Genomic DNA, 19,455 nt, shown 5'->3' with positions numbered 1-19,455 from the left:
AACAACGTGCTGATTCACCAGCGACTTACTCCAGCTTTACGCCGGTGAAGCTCCACTAGGAGGAGTGGAGCTCCAGCAGGAGCCAAACAGGAGCAGATCAAGCCCAATGAGCGTATGATTAGAATACAGCCTGTTGTGGGTGGTTTTATGACTGGCACTGTTTTACGCATGCTCCCTGTCTGGTCTGGTCTGATCACATGACAACTTTTAACCTGATTTTGTAACTGGTTAAAGGCTTGATCACCTTGTAACTTGGGTCATGAGTAACACGGCTGAGTTTGTGTCCACACAACTGCCTTTCTGCCGTCACAAAGGTGTTTGTGCAGCCACTGCCCGGCTGCATTTGCATCAATGCATTCTGGGAAACGTGGTCCCACAGTATAGAGAGAATTCCCCAGAGCCATGCACCTTTCCGGTGCTGATCACTCTGACCCGGACCTAGCAAACCATTTCAATATGTGCTTAATTTTAAGTCTGGGATGGGGATACTCAAATGCTTAGAGTTAAGCATGTACTGGAGTGCTTTGCTGGATTAGGGCCAGACTGGATTGATCCCCCAGAGCAGTATCAATAACACGTGGGACAGTGGACACTATTAAAGTCAGTGGGATTCCTCTAATGGGCAAGGGTTTGCTTATCATGATAGATGTCCTACCATAAAGAGAGCTGGGAGGATGGAGGGATTCCCAAGCCACAGATATGGTGAGTGCTCTGTCTGTACTGCAGAAACAAGGGCGGCTCTAGGCACCAGCAAAGCAAGCACATGCTTGGGGCAGCCCATTTGCAGGGGCGGCAGGGATCCAGCATGGGAGCTGAGAACCAACAAGGGGCCCTGGGAGCTGTAGTTCCTTGGTTAGCTCCCTGCCTATAGAACCAGCCCTGGAGCAGGGAAAGAACTACATTTCCCAGCATTCCCTTGGTCACTACCAACAGGAAAGGGGGGGGAGGGAGGAAGCTGAGACCTCATGCTGCAGCCTGCTATGAATGGAGAGTTGCACTATGAAGGGTAGGGATTCCATATTTTAACATTCAAAAAATAGGACACTCCACGGGGAGGGAGGGTAGCCCCCCCCCACGGAACCCCCTACCCCTTCTTCAACCTCCCAGCCCCCTTACCGTGCCACTCAGACCAGCGTGTCTGGCTTCGCGCAGCGCCAGACACGCTACTGCATACATGCTGCCGTGCTCCGGTGCGGAGCCACAGGCCCCCCGTCCCTCCCCCCCCCCCCCCCCCCCCCCCCAGCACCTGCCTTCCAGATTTGAGCACCTCAAAATTCAGGAGTGCTCAAGCTCAGTTTGGGCAGCTGTTACTTCATTTTTCCCAAATCAAATATACTGATCCACTGTAACTTGCTGTGGAAATAGTAGGATAAAATTGAGCAAGAAATGCTTCCCAGTGGTTATTAGGACTGGACTTGCTATTTTCAACAGCCATTGCCTTTTTTGTTTGTTTGTTTGTTTGTTTTGTTTAAAAGGAAGACAGTGATATTGCATTGGGAAATTCCCCATAGAAACAAAGAGTGGAACAAAAGAATAATAAAGGCACCTCAACTTTTCCTCATTTATGGAGGACAGTCTTATAATATGCATCCAGATATCCTCCAATCACACAAGCTGAAAATTGTTCCACTTTACTGCAGTTCTGTAACCATATGGGAACCAATCCTGTCTGTGTTCTGTGCACATCTAAAATTCCTGCTGAATGACCTGCCCTGGGAGCGAGTTACCAGTGACCCAGGGCTGCGGCAGAAGGAGGGTGCAGGTGTGGGGGGGGGTGAGGCCAGGGCTGGGGCAGCAGGAGGTGGGGGGGGCAATGGTGGGGAGGTAGGGGGAACCCAGAGCTGGGGCGGCAGGGTGTGTGTGTGTTTGTGGGGGAGAGCCCAGGGCTGGGGCGGCAGGGGGGTGAGAACCCAGGGCTGGGGAGGCAGAGGGGTGTGGGTCAGGGGGGTGAGAACCCAGGGCTGGGGAGGCAGGGGGGTGCGGGTGGTGGAGAAGAGCCCAGGGCTGGGGTGGCAGGGGGGTGCGACAAGGAGCCCAGGGCTGGGATAGGGGGCAGCCAAAATTTTTTTTGCTTGCGGCGGCAAAAAACCTAGAGCCGGCCCTGTGCAGAAAAACCCAAAACAAAAGGGTGTAAGCCATCCATCAATCATGTAACAGCCAGAACCTCTGGAAGGGGTGAAACACAATGAACTGCTGTTGTTACTACTGCGTGGTAACCATGTTTGGACACATGTTTAGTGCCAGCCATGCCACTACTTCGTTACAGACGCATGGTTAAAAGCTTTACTGTAGGTCAGGAGTGGGCAAACTGCGGCCCGCGGGACTGTCCTGCCTGGCCCCTGAGCTCCTGCCCAGGGAGGCTAGTCCCCGGCCCCTCCCCTGCAGAGTCACGCCGCTGCGCAGGCAGCGCTCTGGGCGGCAGAACTGCGCGCTCCTGCCAAGCAGAGCGGCAGCGTGTCTGGCTCCGGCTGGCGCAGCAGCCAGACATGCTGATCTGCATGCTCTGCTTGGCGCGGTAAGTGGGCCGGGGCCGGGAGGTTGTATAAGGGGCAGGGGACCCCGGGGGGCAGTCAGGGGACAGGGAGTGGTTGGATGGGGCAGAGGTTCTGGGGGGAGGGGGCAGTCAGGGGACGGGGAACGGGGTGGTTGGAGAGGCATGGGGCTCCAGGGGGCCTGTCAGGGGGCGGGGGTGTGGATAGGGGTCAGGGGACGGGGAATGGGGGGGGTTGGATAGGTGTGGGGTTCCAGGGGGCCTGTCAGGGGGCAGGGGTGTGGATGGGGTTGGGGAAGTCAGGGGACTGGTAGGTTGGATGGGCGTGGGGTCCCAGGGGGCGGTTAGGGGCGGGGGTCCCGGGAGGGGGCAGTTAGGGGACAAGGAGCGGGGGAGTTGGATGGGAGGGGAGGTCTGAGGGGGGCAGTCAGGGGGCAGGAAGTGGGAGGGGGCGGATGGGGGAGCAGGCAGTTTGGGGAGGCACAACCTTCCCTACCCGGCCCTCCATCCAGTTTTTTGCAACCCCCATGTGGTCCTCGGGCCAAAAAGTTTGCCCACCCCAGTGTAGGTGAATCCTTAGAGCCTGACCCTGGGAAGATCAAGTGGGAATGGAAGGCGATCAGCTCTTTGCAGGAGATGCCCAGAACCTGGCATGACTATGTCCTTACTGACAGTATTACCAACCCTAGAAAGAGGAGCATTTAAGAGGAACCAGCAGTTGCAGTAAGCACTTGGTCATCTTATCTGGGAGAAGAAGCACATAAAAAATGAAGTTGTTTGAAAGGTTTGTGTCAGCTCCTGAACTGCAGGGAACCCATGAGTGCTACATTAAGGACCAAATTCCTACCTCACATACAGGCACTCATCAGCTGCCAATAAAGTTAACTGGAGTTGTGCATATGTGCCCTGAACACACTAAATCTAAAGAATATTTTGAAATCCTTGGATAGGAAGCACCGTAGAAGAGCAAAGGCTTATAGACACAACAGTGGTGAGCATGATCAGGGCCGGTGCAACCACTAGATGAACTAGGCTGTCACTTTAGGGCGCCAAGTGGTTGGGGGCGCCAAAAAGCGGTGCCCTGGCTCGGCAGAGAGGAGCTGCCTTCCGGAGGCACCAGAGAGTCAGCTTGCGGGGGCAGGGCCGCCCAGAGGATTCAGGGGGTCTGGGGCAAAGCAATTTTGGGGGCCCTTTCCATAAAAAAGAAGTTGCAATACTATAGAATACTACATTCTCGTGGGGACCCCTGCGGGGCCTGGGGCAAATTGCCCCACTCCTCCCCCCCCCCGTGCGGCCCTGTGCGGGGGCAGCAAGTCCCAGCCATGGAGGAGCCGGCGTGGCACGGGGGGGGCAAAGGCGGCAGCGCTGCTAGCGGGGAGCAGCCACGCCCCCCGCCCCTCCTGCCTAGGCTGCGGCCCGGCCCCCCCCCATGGGCTCCTGCAGGCTGCAGCAGATGCATGCGGGTGGCGGCCCCCGTGCGCCCCCTGGCTCCTCCCTCGCCACGCTCGGGCTCTGTGGCTCCCAGGCATTTGAGCCTCCGCCGGGGCGCGGGGCCCTGAGCCTGCTCTGGGAGCCGCAGAACCCGAGCACGGTGAGGGGGAACCCGGGGGGCGTGCCTGCCTGGGCTGTGGCCTGGTGCCCCCACCCAGGGGCTCCTGCAGCGGATGCATGCGGGCAGCGGCCCCCGTGCGCCCCCTGGCTTCCCCTTCGCCACACTCGGGCTCTGCGGCTCCCGGATGAGGACTGATAGGTCAGATATGGAGTGATTTTTGTGGGGGCCCAACTCATGAGTTCTGAATGTTTGAGGTTGGCAATACTGAATATTACCAAAGAAATTTAAGTCAAGGTTTCTCAAACTTTTTCATAGGCCGCATCTTAATACGGTTATTGTTTCATGGGCCAAGTCCTCTCTCTCTGACCATCATATTGTATGCAAATATGGTAACCCTACCAACGCCAGCTCTGCGTTGCGGGCACAGGCTGACAGGCTGTTTATAATGCTAAGCTTACTCGTTTTCGGAGGTTGTTGACTGAGGCTAATTATTTTTGTTGAGTTGTTTCAGATCTAAGACTCCGGCAATTGCCGCTGCATCGTTTTGCTAATGCTTTGTGTCAGTTGTGTGTGTATGTGAAGTATTTGAATGTATATGTTTATCATGTGTGAATATGTGTGGGTAGGTTGTTGAAATTTGTCATATTGATATTGTCAGTTGTTGTTGTATGACGGAGTATCCGCCATTCTAATTTTATAAATTTTATTAATAACAATAATTGGATATCCTAAAGGTAGAATAAAATGTAGTAGATTTTGATATGAAAGAATGAAGGAAGGAACGTAACTAAAAAAGGTGTATTTCCGATTACAATCAACATTGCTTAATTTTAAGGAAAAGTCATCTTGATCTCTTAATCAAAATGTTTACATCAAGCAGTTGATGAAATTCAAATAGTTACTCATAGTTAGTAAGTGACATGTATTCTCTATCCTTTACTTTTAATAGTGAACACGAAAAAGAACGGATAGGAATAAAATTTCATTTTTTTCATTTTCAGTTGATGCAGCCTCCTGGCAGATAGATATGTAGGCTAGATATGTAGCCTAAATAATGAAATTAATAAATTTTCAAGCCAAACGTGTATTAACTCTAATGAACAATGCCACATTATGCAGTATTCATTTTTGAAGGTTTATAATAAGCGATGCTCCGGGGGGAGAGGGAGGGGGAGACGCAAGGTGGAAATTTCGCCTAGGGTGCAAAATATCCTTGCTCCGGCCCTGAGCATGATATAAATATACAGGCAGATCTAGAGTTGGAAATCCTGGAGCTGAACATTCCTGAACTTTGAGATGTTCAAGATCTGGCTCTGCATTGATAGCCCTAATTATTCCTCTGTGGAATCCCGTTTCTGACTATGCGACTCTCAGTCCTTGCCATAATGAAAGGCTAGTTTTAAGGACACAGAACGTTTGTCTGAGCTGGTGTCCCCTTGATTTGTGCAGCGCTGTGTGTGATGTTTACACAGAGGGCTGCTACATCAGACTGATAGGTTAATAATTGCTTTCCCTTCTTTCTCCAGTTTGAACAGTTTTGTTTTGTTTGTTTGTCCCTCTGCTGCTGCTTTTGAATTGACCATCACCGTCTCTCTCACTGAAGCGTATCTGTTTTCTTTAGGCAAGGGGCAAGTAGTCATGCTTGATTACCCTTTCTGATTCCTTTCAGTTCTGTGTTCTCTACCCACTGCCACTTTCCCTCCATGGCAACATACGTAAACAATACTATTCAGGCAAAGGAAAGTTTGCACCTCACTTTGAAATTGCACCACTAATATTGCTTTGGTTGCAATTGCATAATCATAGAAACGTAGTGACGAGTGGCATTGGCCTTCCCCTGTCCTCTCCTATCCCCTTTGTATCTGATCCTAATGGGTGATCCCAGCTTAAACGGTGACAACCCCACAACAGCCCTGCAAAAAACTATTCCTTGGAGAGAAATTCCTTGCCAACCCCAAAGAGGCAGCATTGTCTAGTGGACTAAGTACAGGACAGAGAGCCAGGAATTCCTGCATTTTACTCCTGCGTCTGCCCTGATTCACAGTAGTCTGGTCTACACTACAAAGTGAGGTCGATGTAAGCCGCCTTGCATTGACTTAGTTGTGCATGTGTCTACACTTAAATTTGTCTCCCATCTCTGGACCATGGCTCTTCATTACACTGCACCTCCCCGAGCATCATGGAGCCATGGTCCATGTACTGAGGTCAATGCAGCATGGATGTAGACAATGAGTGACCTATGTTGACCCTAACAGTCCTCCAGCCATTGTCCTACAATGCCCTGTACTGACTGCTCTGGTCACAGTTGTGAACTCCACTGACTAGGGGTCATGGAGACCAGAAGCCCCCTCCACCTTTAAAACTCTGTGAATTTTTGAAATGCCTTTTCCTGATTGTCCATATTGGCAAGCACCTAGCTGCTCTCCACGGTTGTGCACAACTGCCCAGCTGGCCATGCCGGATGCACACTCCAGATGTGCTCTGGCCTGGAGTAAGTAGGCAGGAGATATTGGATCTCCTGGGCCTGTGGAGAGGTGAGGCTCTGCAAGCCCAGCTGCGGACCAGCCAGAGAAATGAGGACATCTATGAGCAGATTGCCCAGGAGATGCAGGAGAAGGGGTGCCACAGGGATCAGTGGCAGTACTGCGTGAAAGTGGAGGAACTGCGGCGGGCATATCAGAAGTCATTCCGGTGCTGAGCTGCAGACCTGCTGCTTTAACAAAGAGCGATGTGCTGTACTTAGAGGAGACCTCACCACCGTCCCAAAGAGCACCGACGCTTGCATAACCATAGAAAAGTAGTCCTTTCTCTTGGATGTACTCTGTGGGAAGGTATGCTGGTGCCACAATAGGGACATGCATGCCGTCTATTGCTCCACCACAGTTTGGGAACCCCATTGCTGCAAATCCGTCCACTATGTCCTGCATGTTGCTGAGAATTACAGTCCTTCAGAGCAGTGGATGATTACAGAGCACACTTGCAGGACAATGGCCCCCCACAGTGGATTTTCCAACTCCAAAATGATTTCCCGCTGACAGGTAGCAATCCGTTGTTGCAAGTTTCCGTGGTGTGATCGCCACTTGCTTCTCCCCTGTCAGTGCAGCTCTCATTTTGGTGTCCCTGCACTGGTTGGCTGGAGCAAGCTTGGCACACAGATCCAGGAATGTGGCCGCGTCCATCTGAAAGTTCCTCAGCCACTGCTCGTCATCCCAAGCCTGCGTTATGATGTGGTCCCATTTGTCAGTGCTTGTTCTTGGGCCCAGAAGTGGTGCTCCACCATTTGCAGCTGCTCTGTGAGCACCACTAACAACCTTGTATTGATTCTCACTATATCCCACAGCAACCTGCCCTTCAGGAAATCGGCATGTTCCCCACTGATCTGGTGGTTCTTGCAGCCTGCAAATCCTGCAGCTTGTGCGCCCTGTACTTGCAATGCTCATGACAATAATGCAGAGCTCTGCAGGCTCCAAGCTTCTGTTAGAGACGGAGGCGGAGCCACGGATTAAGATTTCCTCTGGCCTTGGGACCCCTCCCCAACCCGTCTGCCGGTGACCCCGCCCCCACTCTACCCTTTCCACCTGTGGCCCCGCTCAGAGCCCCATCCCTTTCTGCCCCTTCCCTGGTGCCCACCCTGTTCCACCCAGCCCCCCCATCCTGCCCCTCCACTGCTGTCCCGCAACCCCTTTTGCTCCTTTCTGCCCCCACACTTCGGCCCCAAGTCCAGAGAAGCTCTGTCTGTGCACCATGGCCCCGGGGCATGTGGGGAGTGAGAGCTCCTCCAGTCCCAGGGCCACAGCAGGGGTCCGGATGCTGGGGTTTCCACCGCCCCCTCCCCCCCACCCGCGCTTCTGTGGCGGACCAGGGCTGGGGCGCTGGGGCTCCTTCTGCTGTGCCCGCCCGGTGCTTCTATTGGAAAGCAGGGTCAGGTGCAGGGGCTTCCCCTGTCGCCCTGCACATAGGCACCGACTTCCTCTGTTCCCAGGGGGTGTTTGACCCCCACTCTGCCCCAGGTCCTACCCCCATTCCATCCCTTTCCCCCAAGCTCCCACCCCTCTTCTTCCCGCCCCTGCTCCACCCCGCCTCTTCCTGCCTTGCTTTGCTGCCAGGGAGTGGGGTCAGGGCATAGGGGCTTCCCCTGCCCCACTCACGTGGTAGCCGGGGCTCCAGGCTGCCACCACCTGGTGGCAGATTTTTTCCAGGGCCGCTGGGCATGGGCTCAGTGACTAATCCACACTGGTTGGAGATGGCAGACAGTGACCAGTCCCGTGAGGGTTTGTGGGATCTTAACATTAGGAGCAAAAATTATGGGGTAGAGACGGTATTATGGGGTAGAGAAAGTTTGCAAGGTGGGAACTTGACTCTGCAGTCCAAATCACCCCTGCGTGACTTGTTTCTGCCCCACAATGCATTGCTCAAACTTTCCAAATGACAGAGCGCTGGATGGTGCAGAGTTGCACACTGGGACACCTACACTGGTGCGCTACGCTGTGCATCGAAATAAGCTCTCCTGCTGAATATGCGCAGCGCTGACCCAAGGAGCCAAGTTTGCATGCTCACAAATGATATACTAACTGCAAATGTTTTATTCAAACGTAACTTGCGACGGCAAAAGTTTGTCATGTAGACCTGGCCTGTGTGGCATTGGGAAAGAATTACCTACCTCATTGAGCTTAGTAGGGGCCTGCCACTGACGATATTGAGAGCAGGATTGGGTCCTGTAATGTTTTGAGTATGTAAAGCCCTAGAGAAATACTAAGTATTATTATGTGCCAGTCCATTGAACTACGTGCATTGTGTATATGAATTTGCATTACTGATTATCTAATCTCCTGTATAATGCAAAATAACATTGCTGTCCATGTAATTATCCATCTTTTCCCCCCCTTGAATCCCAGAAGGATGGATTCTTCCAGCACCATTCAGGGTAGAGAATTCTGAAGGCTGCCTCGGGAAAAGTTTCTTGATAAGAAAAGCCCCCTTGTGGATTTAAACTAAACTCTATTAGATTTCTGCAGTGTTCAGATGTTGCTGCTTAGTTCATTTTTTAGATTGTCACTCAGATCATGGTAATTCCCTTTTAGGGACTTATAGAAAAGTTGGTCAAGATTTTCAAAAGTGTGCAGTGGTTTTGGATGCCCCATTTGAGAGAACATAAGACAGCCTAATTTTTCAGAAAGTACTGAACACCTGCCCTCTAAAAATCTGGTGCATCAAGTTAAGGATCCAAAAACAGAGACACCCAAAATTACTAGTTGCTTTTGAAAATCTTGGCCAAGATTGTTAGGTTTGCATCAAATAATGGTAATATTTGCACTTCCAAAGATCTCAAAGCACGCCACAAACTTTCATGAATTCAAGGCAGCGTTTTCAGAAATGTCCACTCATGAGAGGCAGTTTTGGTGCCCAGTGTGAGACTCACAGGGTCAGTTTTTTCACAGGTGAAGTCAATGGGAGCTGTGGGTGCTCATGTGGCAGCTGTCTCAGGGTCAGAACCCAAAAATTGAGGAAGCCAAATTTAGTGGCCACTTGAGAAAATGGGGACCTGGTTGGCTTGCCCAAAGTCACACATAGTCTGACTGTCCTAGAGCCAGGAATTGAACTGACAGTTTTCAACTCCCGGCCCTCTAGTCTAAGCACTCACGCGCCTAGCCCCCTATGCTGTAGCTTCTGCTTCCCAAACAACCCACCCAAGCTAATCTTGGTAGTGTAATGAAATCTGAAAGAGTAAAAATAGTTTACACAATAGGTTTTTCCATAAAGACTTATTACCAGGATCTGGTTTGATCTCATCTATTTGGAATAGAAGATGTAGAGGAGATCTGGTTAATGATCAATGTTCAATGAATTGTTTCCTCCTGAGTTACTTCAGCTTTTCTTTTTGTTGCAGAAAGAGGATCTCCAAGTGTATGAAAAATACTGTCAGAACAAGCTAAGATCTGAAGCCCTCTGGAGACAATGTGGAGATAGCCTCTTCTTTCAGGTGGAGTTTATTTACAAACTGGCAATGCAAATCTGTTAGAGCCCCTTTTCCCATCCATCTCTCTTTAGAAAGTTTCTGTATTCATGTCCCTTTAAAAAAAGTTATAGAGGAAAATATATTTATGTGTACACTTTATAATTCTGGGAGGCACTTGACAACCATGTTAATGAATAGTGTATTAGAGACTCAGTAGCCTGGTAGATGGAATTCCTGGCTATGAACCTGTCTCTTCAGTTTTGGTTCCAGGTCAGATCTAATACCAGAAGGGACCTCTTTCACCGAACCAGGTTGATTGAAATCTCTCAAGAAGCTCTTGCAGGATTTCAACACCATCTAATCTGAATCCAGACCTTGGCTCTCATTCAGAGATGTTTGTATTGTACACAGAACAGCTGGGAAAGTCCCTTTGTAAATTCACTAGTGAAATCTGGTGTGCAAGGAACAGAGTATATGTCTTGTTGAATCAACAGACATTTCAATCTCAAATGATCTGAAATCTTAGTTCCAGGCTTTGTACCCCTGTTCTATTTCTAAGCGTTGTAGTATGTTTTCCTCCTCTTTTGTCTCTTACAGGAATGCCAGCGTAAACTGGATCATAAACTCTCACTAGATGCTTATCTCTTAAAGCCAGTCCAAAGGATCACAAAGTACCAGTTGCTTTTAAAGGTAAATAAATCTAAAGGACATTCTTTATGATGAGGCAATTAATTGTTGTTGCACTTTGACTGTTTTGCTTAAGAAGTTACACAGCGGTATTTAAAGGCGACACCTTAAATACATATTTTTGCAATGTTAAATTGACCAGGCAGATGAACAAGCATGGTCAATGTAAGGACTCTTTGTTGAACCAAAATAAGAGCCTGATCTTGGGGGGGGGGGGGAGGGGGTCCACATGCTGTCAACTCTCACTAAAGTCAGTGATAGTTAAGGGTACTTTATAGGATCATGCCCTAAAACAGGCACTGAAGACAAGAGCGTACATAGTGCAGCATGGTTCTGGATTCAGCACTGTTTCACTATAAACAATAAGGTCACTTTTCAGTTTTCCACAACAGAATAGAAATAATCTAATTTAATTGGGGGGATGGATAGCTCAGTGGTTTGAGCATTGGCCTGATAAACCCAGAATTGTGAGTTCAATCCTTGAGAGGGGGCCAGTTAGGGATCTGGGGCAAAAATCTGTCAGGGGGAAAAAAAAGTTTACATGAGCCTTTAATTGGAGAGAAGTAAGGTCTAGCCATCTGAGCACAGGTTCTCCTGTGTTCTAATCAGTGGCCAAACTCCCTTTGACTTCAGTGCAGCCAAAATTGTACACTTACTGTACTTCCTCTCTGTGAATAAATTCCTCCAACTAAAATTCCCAAAAGGACATCATTTTGGGTGTTTTCCCTTTTTCAGATTGGCCCTAATTATCAGACATGGTAAACATCCACAGCTCACATTGACTTCAGCTGAAGTTGTGGGTACTTAGCATGTTTGACATTCAGGTCCAAACCGAGCACCCAAAATTGAAGCACCAAGACCAGTGTCCCCTTTTGAAAATGTTGGTCTTAATTTCTGTTTCCATCACCTCATCTCTCAAATGGGGATAATATTTTCTCACCTCTCTTACCAGGGTGTTTTGAGGGTTAATTGGTTGATGTTATGAAGCATTTTGATGATAAAAAATGTTAATTAGCATTATGAAGTCTACTATGGAACTTAGTATACTATCTAGAGCCAGGGTCTCGGTGCAAATGGATAGAGCTCCATTGAAGTCAATGAAGTGATACCTGTTTATGTCATCTGAATATCTGGCCAATCATTTACCTATGCAGCACCTAAATATCAAGGTGATGGGCAATCTAGCAAACCGGATACGTAGGATGAAGAATCCTCATACGGTAAGTGGGCCAGATTGCACCGTAGTGCAACTTCATTGACTCTCATAGAGTTGCATCTGCTTATTCCAGCAGTAAATTTGACTCAGGTACTTCCAGGAACTGTAATAGTAGAAGGGAGAGAGAGAATTGAAAAGGAATGTTCAAGGTCTCCAGTAGAAGAAGAATAAACTGTGCTCTCTTATTAATTTGAAAGCTGCAAATAAGCAAAAGTGAGATTAGATCAAGGAGTACAGTTCTCAGGCAGAACAGGCACAGCCCTTGGGATCAAATCAGGTCAGACCAGTTCTGTACACACTTCACAGTACATTTGGAAGGACGCTTAACACAAAAAGAATTCTGAGCGCACCATAGAAGCAACACGCTAAGCTCCTTTGGGCAGAGCCGGCTCTAACTTTTTTGCCGCCCCAGGCAAAAAAGAAGAGCGCCGCCCCGCCGTAACACCACGCCCCCCCCCCGAGTGCCGCGCCACCGACCCCCCCACCCCCAGCGCCGCCGAACCCCCTGCCCCCGATTGCCACGCCGGGCTGCCCAAACCCCGCCCCCCCCGAGCATCGGGTTGCCCCAAATCCCCAGAGCATCAGGCCGCCGAACCCCCCCAAGCGCCACGCTGGGCTGCCGAACCCCCCCCGAGTGCCTTGCCGGGCCGCCCAATCCCCCGCTCCCACCCGAGAGCCTCGCCGGGCCGCCCAAACTCCCCCTCCCCCCGAGCGCCTCGCCGGGCCGCCCAAACCCCTAGAGCGCTGCGCTGGCCAAACCCCCGCCCTCCCCGAGCGCCCCCGAAGCCCCCGCCCTCCCCCAGTGCCACGCCACCGAAACAAAAAAAAACAACCCTCGAGCGCCGCCCCGCAAACAAAAACACTACGAGCGCCCCCCGCCACCCCAACATTGGCCGCCCCTTATAAGGTGCCACCCCAAGCACGTGCTTAGTCAGCTGGTGCCCGGAGCCGGCCCTGCCTTTGGGAAGGAACTTATCTGAGGGTGGGGAAGTTGGGGGGTGACTCTGGAGAACCTTTCACAATTAGAACGAGGAGTACTTGTGGCACCTTAGAGACTAACAAATTTATTTGAGCATAAGCTTTCGTGGGCTAAAACCCACTTCATCGGATGCATGCAGTGGAAAATACAGTAGGAAGATAGATATACACAGAGGACATGAAACAACGGGTGTTGCCGTACTAACTATAATGAGAGTAATCAGTTAAGGTGGGCTATAATCAGCAGGAGAAAAAAAAGAACTTTTGTAGTGATAATCAGGCTGGCCCATTTCCAACAGGTGACAAAAAGGTGTGAGTAACAGTGGGGAAAAAAATTAGCATGGGGAAATAGGTTTTACATTGTGTAATGACCCATCCACTCCCAGTCTTTATTCAAGCCTAATTTAATGGTGTCCAGTTTGCAAACTAATTCCAATTCTGCAGTTTCTCGTTGGAGTCTGTGTTTGAAGTTTTTTTGTTGGAGTATTGCGACTTTGAGGTTTGTAATCGAGTGTCCAGGGAGGTTGAAGTGTTCTCTGACTGGTTTTTGAATGATATAATTCTTGACGTCTGATTTGTGTCCATTTATTCTTTTGCGTAGAGATTGTCCAGTTTGGCCAATGTACATGGCAGAGGGGCATTGCTGGCACATGATGGCATATATCACATTGGTAGATGTGCAGGTGAAATTTGCAAACTGGACACTGATAAATTAGGCTTGAATAAAGACTGGGAGTGGATGGGTCATTACACAAAGTAAAACCTATTTATACGAAGTAAAACCATAGGAGGCTAGTCTTGGTGAGCAATGGACTGATCAACTTTTAGCTCCTGGATCACGTTGTTTTTTTTTAAACTCTATGTGGTTTCAATCAGTTAGCTAGTTTTAAATGGCAGTTTCCTAACGAGATGATGGTTGTAGAGATTGTTCATAATAGTAAGGATTCCACAACAGGTAACATAAAGTGCATCTTGCTCTTTCCCTCTGAGGCATGGACAGCCACATATTTAAAGGCAGCGCCATATGATGTCAGCAGGTTGGGATTTGTGTGAACCCCTTTCTTCAGTTTCCTTTTCACCTGGAGTTTTTGGGTTTGAACAATTTCAGCTGCATTTTGCTCCGCGTTTCGGAAGTAGACATGAGCCTGAACCAAAACCACAGAGGGGGATTCCAGTTCAAGCCTTTGCATCTGTGGCTTATCTTTGCCAAGTTTTGAATCAAAACTAGGTGAAACAACTGACTGTTGTGCGGTTTCCACCTAAAATGCAGCTCCATATTACACACAACTTTACTTCTGCTCACCTGAGACTTGGCCCAGCTTGGCAGAAATTGGACCCTGTTTCGGCGAAAGGTTCACAAGTCTGGCCTGAATTTCAGGTTTGTAACTAAACTAGGTGAAGGTTCACACAGCTCTGGTGAAGGAGTCTGTCTCCTACCTAGTAAACAGAAATTAGCAGAGAGAGGGCGGATTTTCAGAAGTAACAGTGAGGTCATGGTTTTGTCGGGGGACTTCCCAGTGGCACGTCAGCTCTCAGCAGCTCTGAAGAACACTGCTGAGACCAACCAGAATCTTCATTCTCATTTGCTTTAGTAGATACAACACGGACTGTACTGTTGCTGGCTTTATAGTTGGCAAGTTGGATGAACTCCTTGGAAGTGCCGTTTGTTTACTGGTATAATATTTAGTGCAGACACTGTTGTGACATTCCATTGTGCTTCTGAAATGAAGCCTACAGTTACCCAACCAAGCACTCATGTCCTAGTGATAATACACTCATAAAGACCAGTGAAGAGTTACCAAGCAGGAACCTGCCTGAGCTTGTTGAGGGTCACTAGAAATAAGCTGAGTCACTGAAACTTTTGTCTCATCACTTGGTAACCAAAAAACATATTCCTGGAACCCAACAGGTTAATAGGTGAATCCCCCAAGCAAATGGGATACAACAATTATGCTTTAATCAGCTCAATCCTATGGGGTGCTGAGTGGTTGCTACGGACTTCAGTGGAGTTAAGAGCCTCCAGCACCTTTGAGCTTCAAGATTTCAGTATTGACCCTGCCAATTTTTAAAAAATCTTTTTCAATGCTCGATCTAGTTGACTTTTTCTTTTTTAGGTACTTTGAGTGAAGACAGAGAGGGCCTGATTTTGATCTCAGATGGGTGTAAATCAGGATCAACTCCATTAATTGCAATGGAGTTGCACTGGTGCAAAACTGGAATAAATGACGTCAGCTTATGGGTTACAGCTTCCACATGTACAAGAGCAAAGCGTTGATATAGGAGAAGGCTCCATTTAAAATCAAAAGGCCTGATTCTCCTCTCAGCTTTTATAGAAATGTAACTGCAGTAAATAAGGGAGAAGAGAATTAAGCCCCAAACTTTCCTTAGAACTCTTCAGGGATAACCAGTGACTAGAGAATGAAAGACAGGAGTGAGGCGAGAGATGCTTGTATAGGCCCCTGTGAGCACCGTGTACCCTAGATCTTTGGGTTCCAAAGCAGAAGATCCTTACATGAAGAGACTGCACATTTTGGCCTTTCAATTGTTTTATTTTCCTTTTCCTGATTTTTGGCCACGTGTTTCCCAGCAGGCCTAGGACTTTGCTCTTCATTCCCCATGCTGGGGACATACAGAGGGGAGATCGCTTATCTCAGAGAATGAGCCCATTTTTAAAGTACAATTTTAATGCATTTTTGATTGGAGATTAACGTTGTCCTTTTGAAGTGATCATCCTTTAAAAAGACATTTCAAATTTCCGCTTGTGGGTTAGTCAATAGTTGGGGCGGTCAAGGCTGCTTCCCCACTTTGAACTTTAGGGTACAAATGTGGGGTCCTGCATGAAAACTTCTAAGCTTAACTACCTGCTTAGATCTGGTCCTTTGCCACCACTCCCCAAATGCTAATTCACTTCCCTGGGTAGCCTTGAGAGACTCTTCACCAATTCCCTGGTGCATACAGATCCAAACCCCTTGGATCTTAAAACAAGGAGAAATTAACCATCCCCCTTCTTCCTCCCACCAACTCCTGGTGGATCGAGATCCAACCCCCTTGGATCTAAAAACAAGGAAAAATCAAACAGGTTCTTAAAAAGAAGGCTTTTAATTAAAGAAAAAGGTAAAAATCATCTCTGTAAAATCAGGATGGAAAATAACTTTACAGGGTAATCAAACTTAAAGAGCCCAGAGGAACCCCCTCTAGCCTTAGGTTCAAAGTTACAGCAAACAGAGATAAACACTCTAGCAAAAAGGTACATTTATAAGTTGAGAAAACAAAGATAAAAACTAACACGCCTTGCCTGGCTGTTTACTTACAAGTTTGAAATATGAGAGATTTGTTCAGAAAGATTTGGAGAGCCTGGATTGATGTCTGGTCCCTCTCAGTCTCAAGAGCGAACAACACCCAAAACAAAGAGCACAAACAAAAGCCTTCCCCCCACCAAGATTTGAAAGTATCTTGTCCCCTTATTGGTCCTTTGGGTCAGGTGTCAGCCAGGTTACCTGAGCTTCTTAACCCTTTACAGGTAAAAGGATTTTGGAGTCTCTGACCAGGAGGGATTTTATAGTACTGTACACAGGAGGGCTGTTACCCTTCCCTTCATAGTTATGACAGGGGCGGAGGGAGGGTTTAAGTGAGCTGGAAGATTTCTCTGCATCTTCCCTGCTCCTACTAAAAATTCAATGTCTGGAAAGCTAGCCTTCGTGATATATGCCATCAAGTGCCAGCAATGCCCCTCTGCCATGTACATTGGCCAGACTGGACAGTCTCTATGCAAAAGAATAAACGGACACAGATCTGACATCAGGAATCATAACACTCAAAAACTAGTAGGAGAACACTTCAACCTCTCTGGCCACTCAGTAACAGACCTGAAGGTGGCAATTTTGCAACAGAAAGACTTCAAAAACAGACTCCAACGAGAAACTGCTGAGCTTGAATTGATTTGCAAATTAGATACCATTAACTCTGGCTTGAATAGAGACTGGGAATGGCTGAGTCATTACACTACTTGAATCTTTTTCCATATGATAACTATCCTTACACCTCTTGTCAACTGTCTGAAATTGACCATCTTGATTATCACTACAAAAGTTTTTTTCCTGCTAATAACAGGTCATCTTAATTAATTAGCCTCTTAGAGCTGGTATGGCATCTTCTCTGTATGTGTGTATATATATATATATATACACTCTTCTTATATGTTCCATTCTATGCATCCGATGAAGTGGGCTGTAGTCCACAAAAGCTTATGCTCTAATAAATTTGTTAGTCTCTAAGGTGCCACAAGTACTCCTGTTCTTTTTGCGGATACAGACTAACACGGCTGCTACTCTGAAATCTAAAGAAACTCAATCTACTTAAGGCATGTCTACACTTACCTCCGGAGTGATCGATCCACCTGGGGTCGATTTATTGTGTCTAGTGAAGACATGATAAATTGACCGCCGAGCGCTCTCCCTTTGACTCCGGTACTCCACTGGAACGAGAAATGTAGATGGAGTCGACGGGGGAGTAACAGCGTTCTACCTACCACAGTGAAGACACCGCAGAAAGTAGCTCTAAGTATGTCGACTTCAGCTACACTATTTTCGTAGCTGAAGTTGCGTAACTTAGACCGACTTATCTCGCCCGCCCACCCCTAGTGTAGACCAGGTCTTAGGGTACGTCTATACCCAGCTGCTAGTTCGGCGGCTGGCAATCGAACTTCTGGGTTCGACTTATCGCATCTTGTCTGGACGCGATAAGTCGAACCCGGAAGTGCTCGCCGTCGACTGCGGTACTCCAGTTCGGCGAGAGGAGTACCGCGGAGTCGACGGGGGAGCCTGCCTGCCGCGTGTGGACCGAGGTAAGATCGAACTAAGGTACTTCGAACTTCAGCTACGTTATTCACGTAGCTGAAGTTGCGTACCTTAGTTCGATTTGGGGGGTTAGTGTAGACCAAGCCTTAGTTTATCAAGAAGAAGATTGAGAGGTGATTTAGTCATGGTCTGCAAGTACATTGATGGAAGCGATTGCTGATAATAGAGAGGGTTCCTTAATGTAGCAGACAAAGCCAAGATCCAGTGTCTGGAAGCTGACACTAGACAAATTCAGACTAGAGATTAGATGCATGTTTTTCACAGTGAGGGTAATAATAGGAACAATCTACCTAGAGATATGGTGGATTCCCCATCATCTACAGTCTTTAAATCAAGACTAGGTGTCTCTCTAAAAGAAATGCTCTAGCTCAGTCAGAAGTTATGGGCTTGATGCAGGAACCACTTAGTGAAATTCTATGGTTTGCGTTAAAACCGAAGATCAGATTTGATGATCACAATGGCCCTGTTTGGTCATAAATGAATCCATGAAACTTACAAATGTCCAAAAGCTTAAAAAGTCTCTTTCCTGCCACTCCTATAACTGCACTCCTCTGTGTGTACCGCATGTGTAGTGGTCTTCTCAGAGCTCTCTGATCAAGGATATGGACTTTTGAGATGTCCCTTGATATGGCTGTCTTCATTGCTTAAATAGGAAATGCTGAAATGCAGCAAGAATTCTGAAGGCACCGCCGAATTGGAAGAGGCGCTGGCCACAATGCTTGATATCATCAAGTCAGTGAATGATTCCATGCATCAAATAGCCATCACGGGATATGAGGTATTATTATTATGATGTATTATTTGTATTATGTATTATTTGTATTATTAGTCATGGACTGGGCAATGTTCCAACCAGCTCCAATCATGACATACGCACCACTATTGCGTGTTGCAGGAGTCCAGATTTCTGATCTCTAACTCAGAGCCTGCCCAGGTGACAGGTCTCTGACAGAAGGACACAGGATGAGATGTAGCAGTGATCAAATATAAATGACAAAATTTCAACTGAGCAACATGTACAGGGGGTGAGGGTAAGTTGGATGTGACAGCAGGATGCAGCTCCTTTGAGCAATGGGTCTGACACTGAAGTTTGTAAATGGGAAGATGCAGGCTTGACTGGTCCAGAATAAGGTAGTGGTTGAAAACTGTATGTGACCCCAGTACAGACCCCCCAAAATCCCAAGGCACTAGCTATGGGCCAGGAAAAGCTGGTTGGTGTATAAATTGGGCAATAGAAGCCTACACTTATTGCCTCAAATATATTGATGATAACAATAGTAGCAGTGCAAATCAGTGGTAACTGCACTGAAGTCAGCTGAGTTACATCAGGGATGAATGTATCAGAGGTGTAGCCGTGTTAGTCTGGATCTGTAAAAAGCGACAAAGAGTCCTGTGGCACCTTATAAACTAACAGACATTTTGGAGCATAAGCTTTGCATATGCATCTGACGAAATGGGTATTCACCCACGAAAGCTTATGCTCCAAAAACGTCTGTTAGTCTATACGGTGCCACAGGACTCTTTGTCGCTTTTTATCAGGAATGAATGTGGCCCCCATCTACAAAGAGAAATGAGTGGCTGATTAAGAAGTAGCAGTGATTACTGCACGAGAAAAGAATGACTATTAAAAGAACGATTTTAAATAACGCATTGTTAGACCCATGTGGACTGATGGGGATGTGCTCACCATTTAGAAATATCAGAAGGATGTAAACACTA

At 47.9% G+C, this 19,455-nt stretch overlaps 1 protein-coding gene across 4 annotated transcripts in view; it reads left to right on the top strand.

Annotated features, from left to right (window-relative positions):
* MCF2L2 (MCF.2 cell line derived transforming sequence-like 2) overlaps window positions 1-19,455 on the top strand; it is a 319,504-nt gene that overhangs the window by 255,597 nt on the left and 44,452 nt on the right. For all 4 annotated transcript variants that reach the window (XM_054039914.1, XM_054039913.1, XM_054039916.1 and 1 more), the window contains exons 19-21: window positions 9,931-10,023; window positions 10,597-10,689; window positions 18,389-18,514. In XM_054039914.1, the coding sequence (XP_053895889.1) occupies window positions 9,931-10,023; window positions 10,597-10,689; window positions 18,389-18,514 (312 nt within the window). The remainder of the gene's footprint in view (window positions 1-9,930; window positions 10,024-10,596; window positions 10,690-18,388; window positions 18,515-19,455) is intronic.

Source organism: Malaclemys terrapin, chromosome 9, assembly GCF_027887155.1.
Source record: "Malaclemys terrapin pileata isolate rMalTer1 chromosome 9, rMalTer1.hap1, whole genome shotgun sequence".
In the NCBI taxonomy this organism is placed as follows: domain Eukaryota; kingdom Metazoa; phylum Chordata; order Testudines; family Emydidae; genus Malaclemys; species Malaclemys terrapin.
This window is presented reverse-complemented; position numbering and strand designations above follow the sequence as displayed.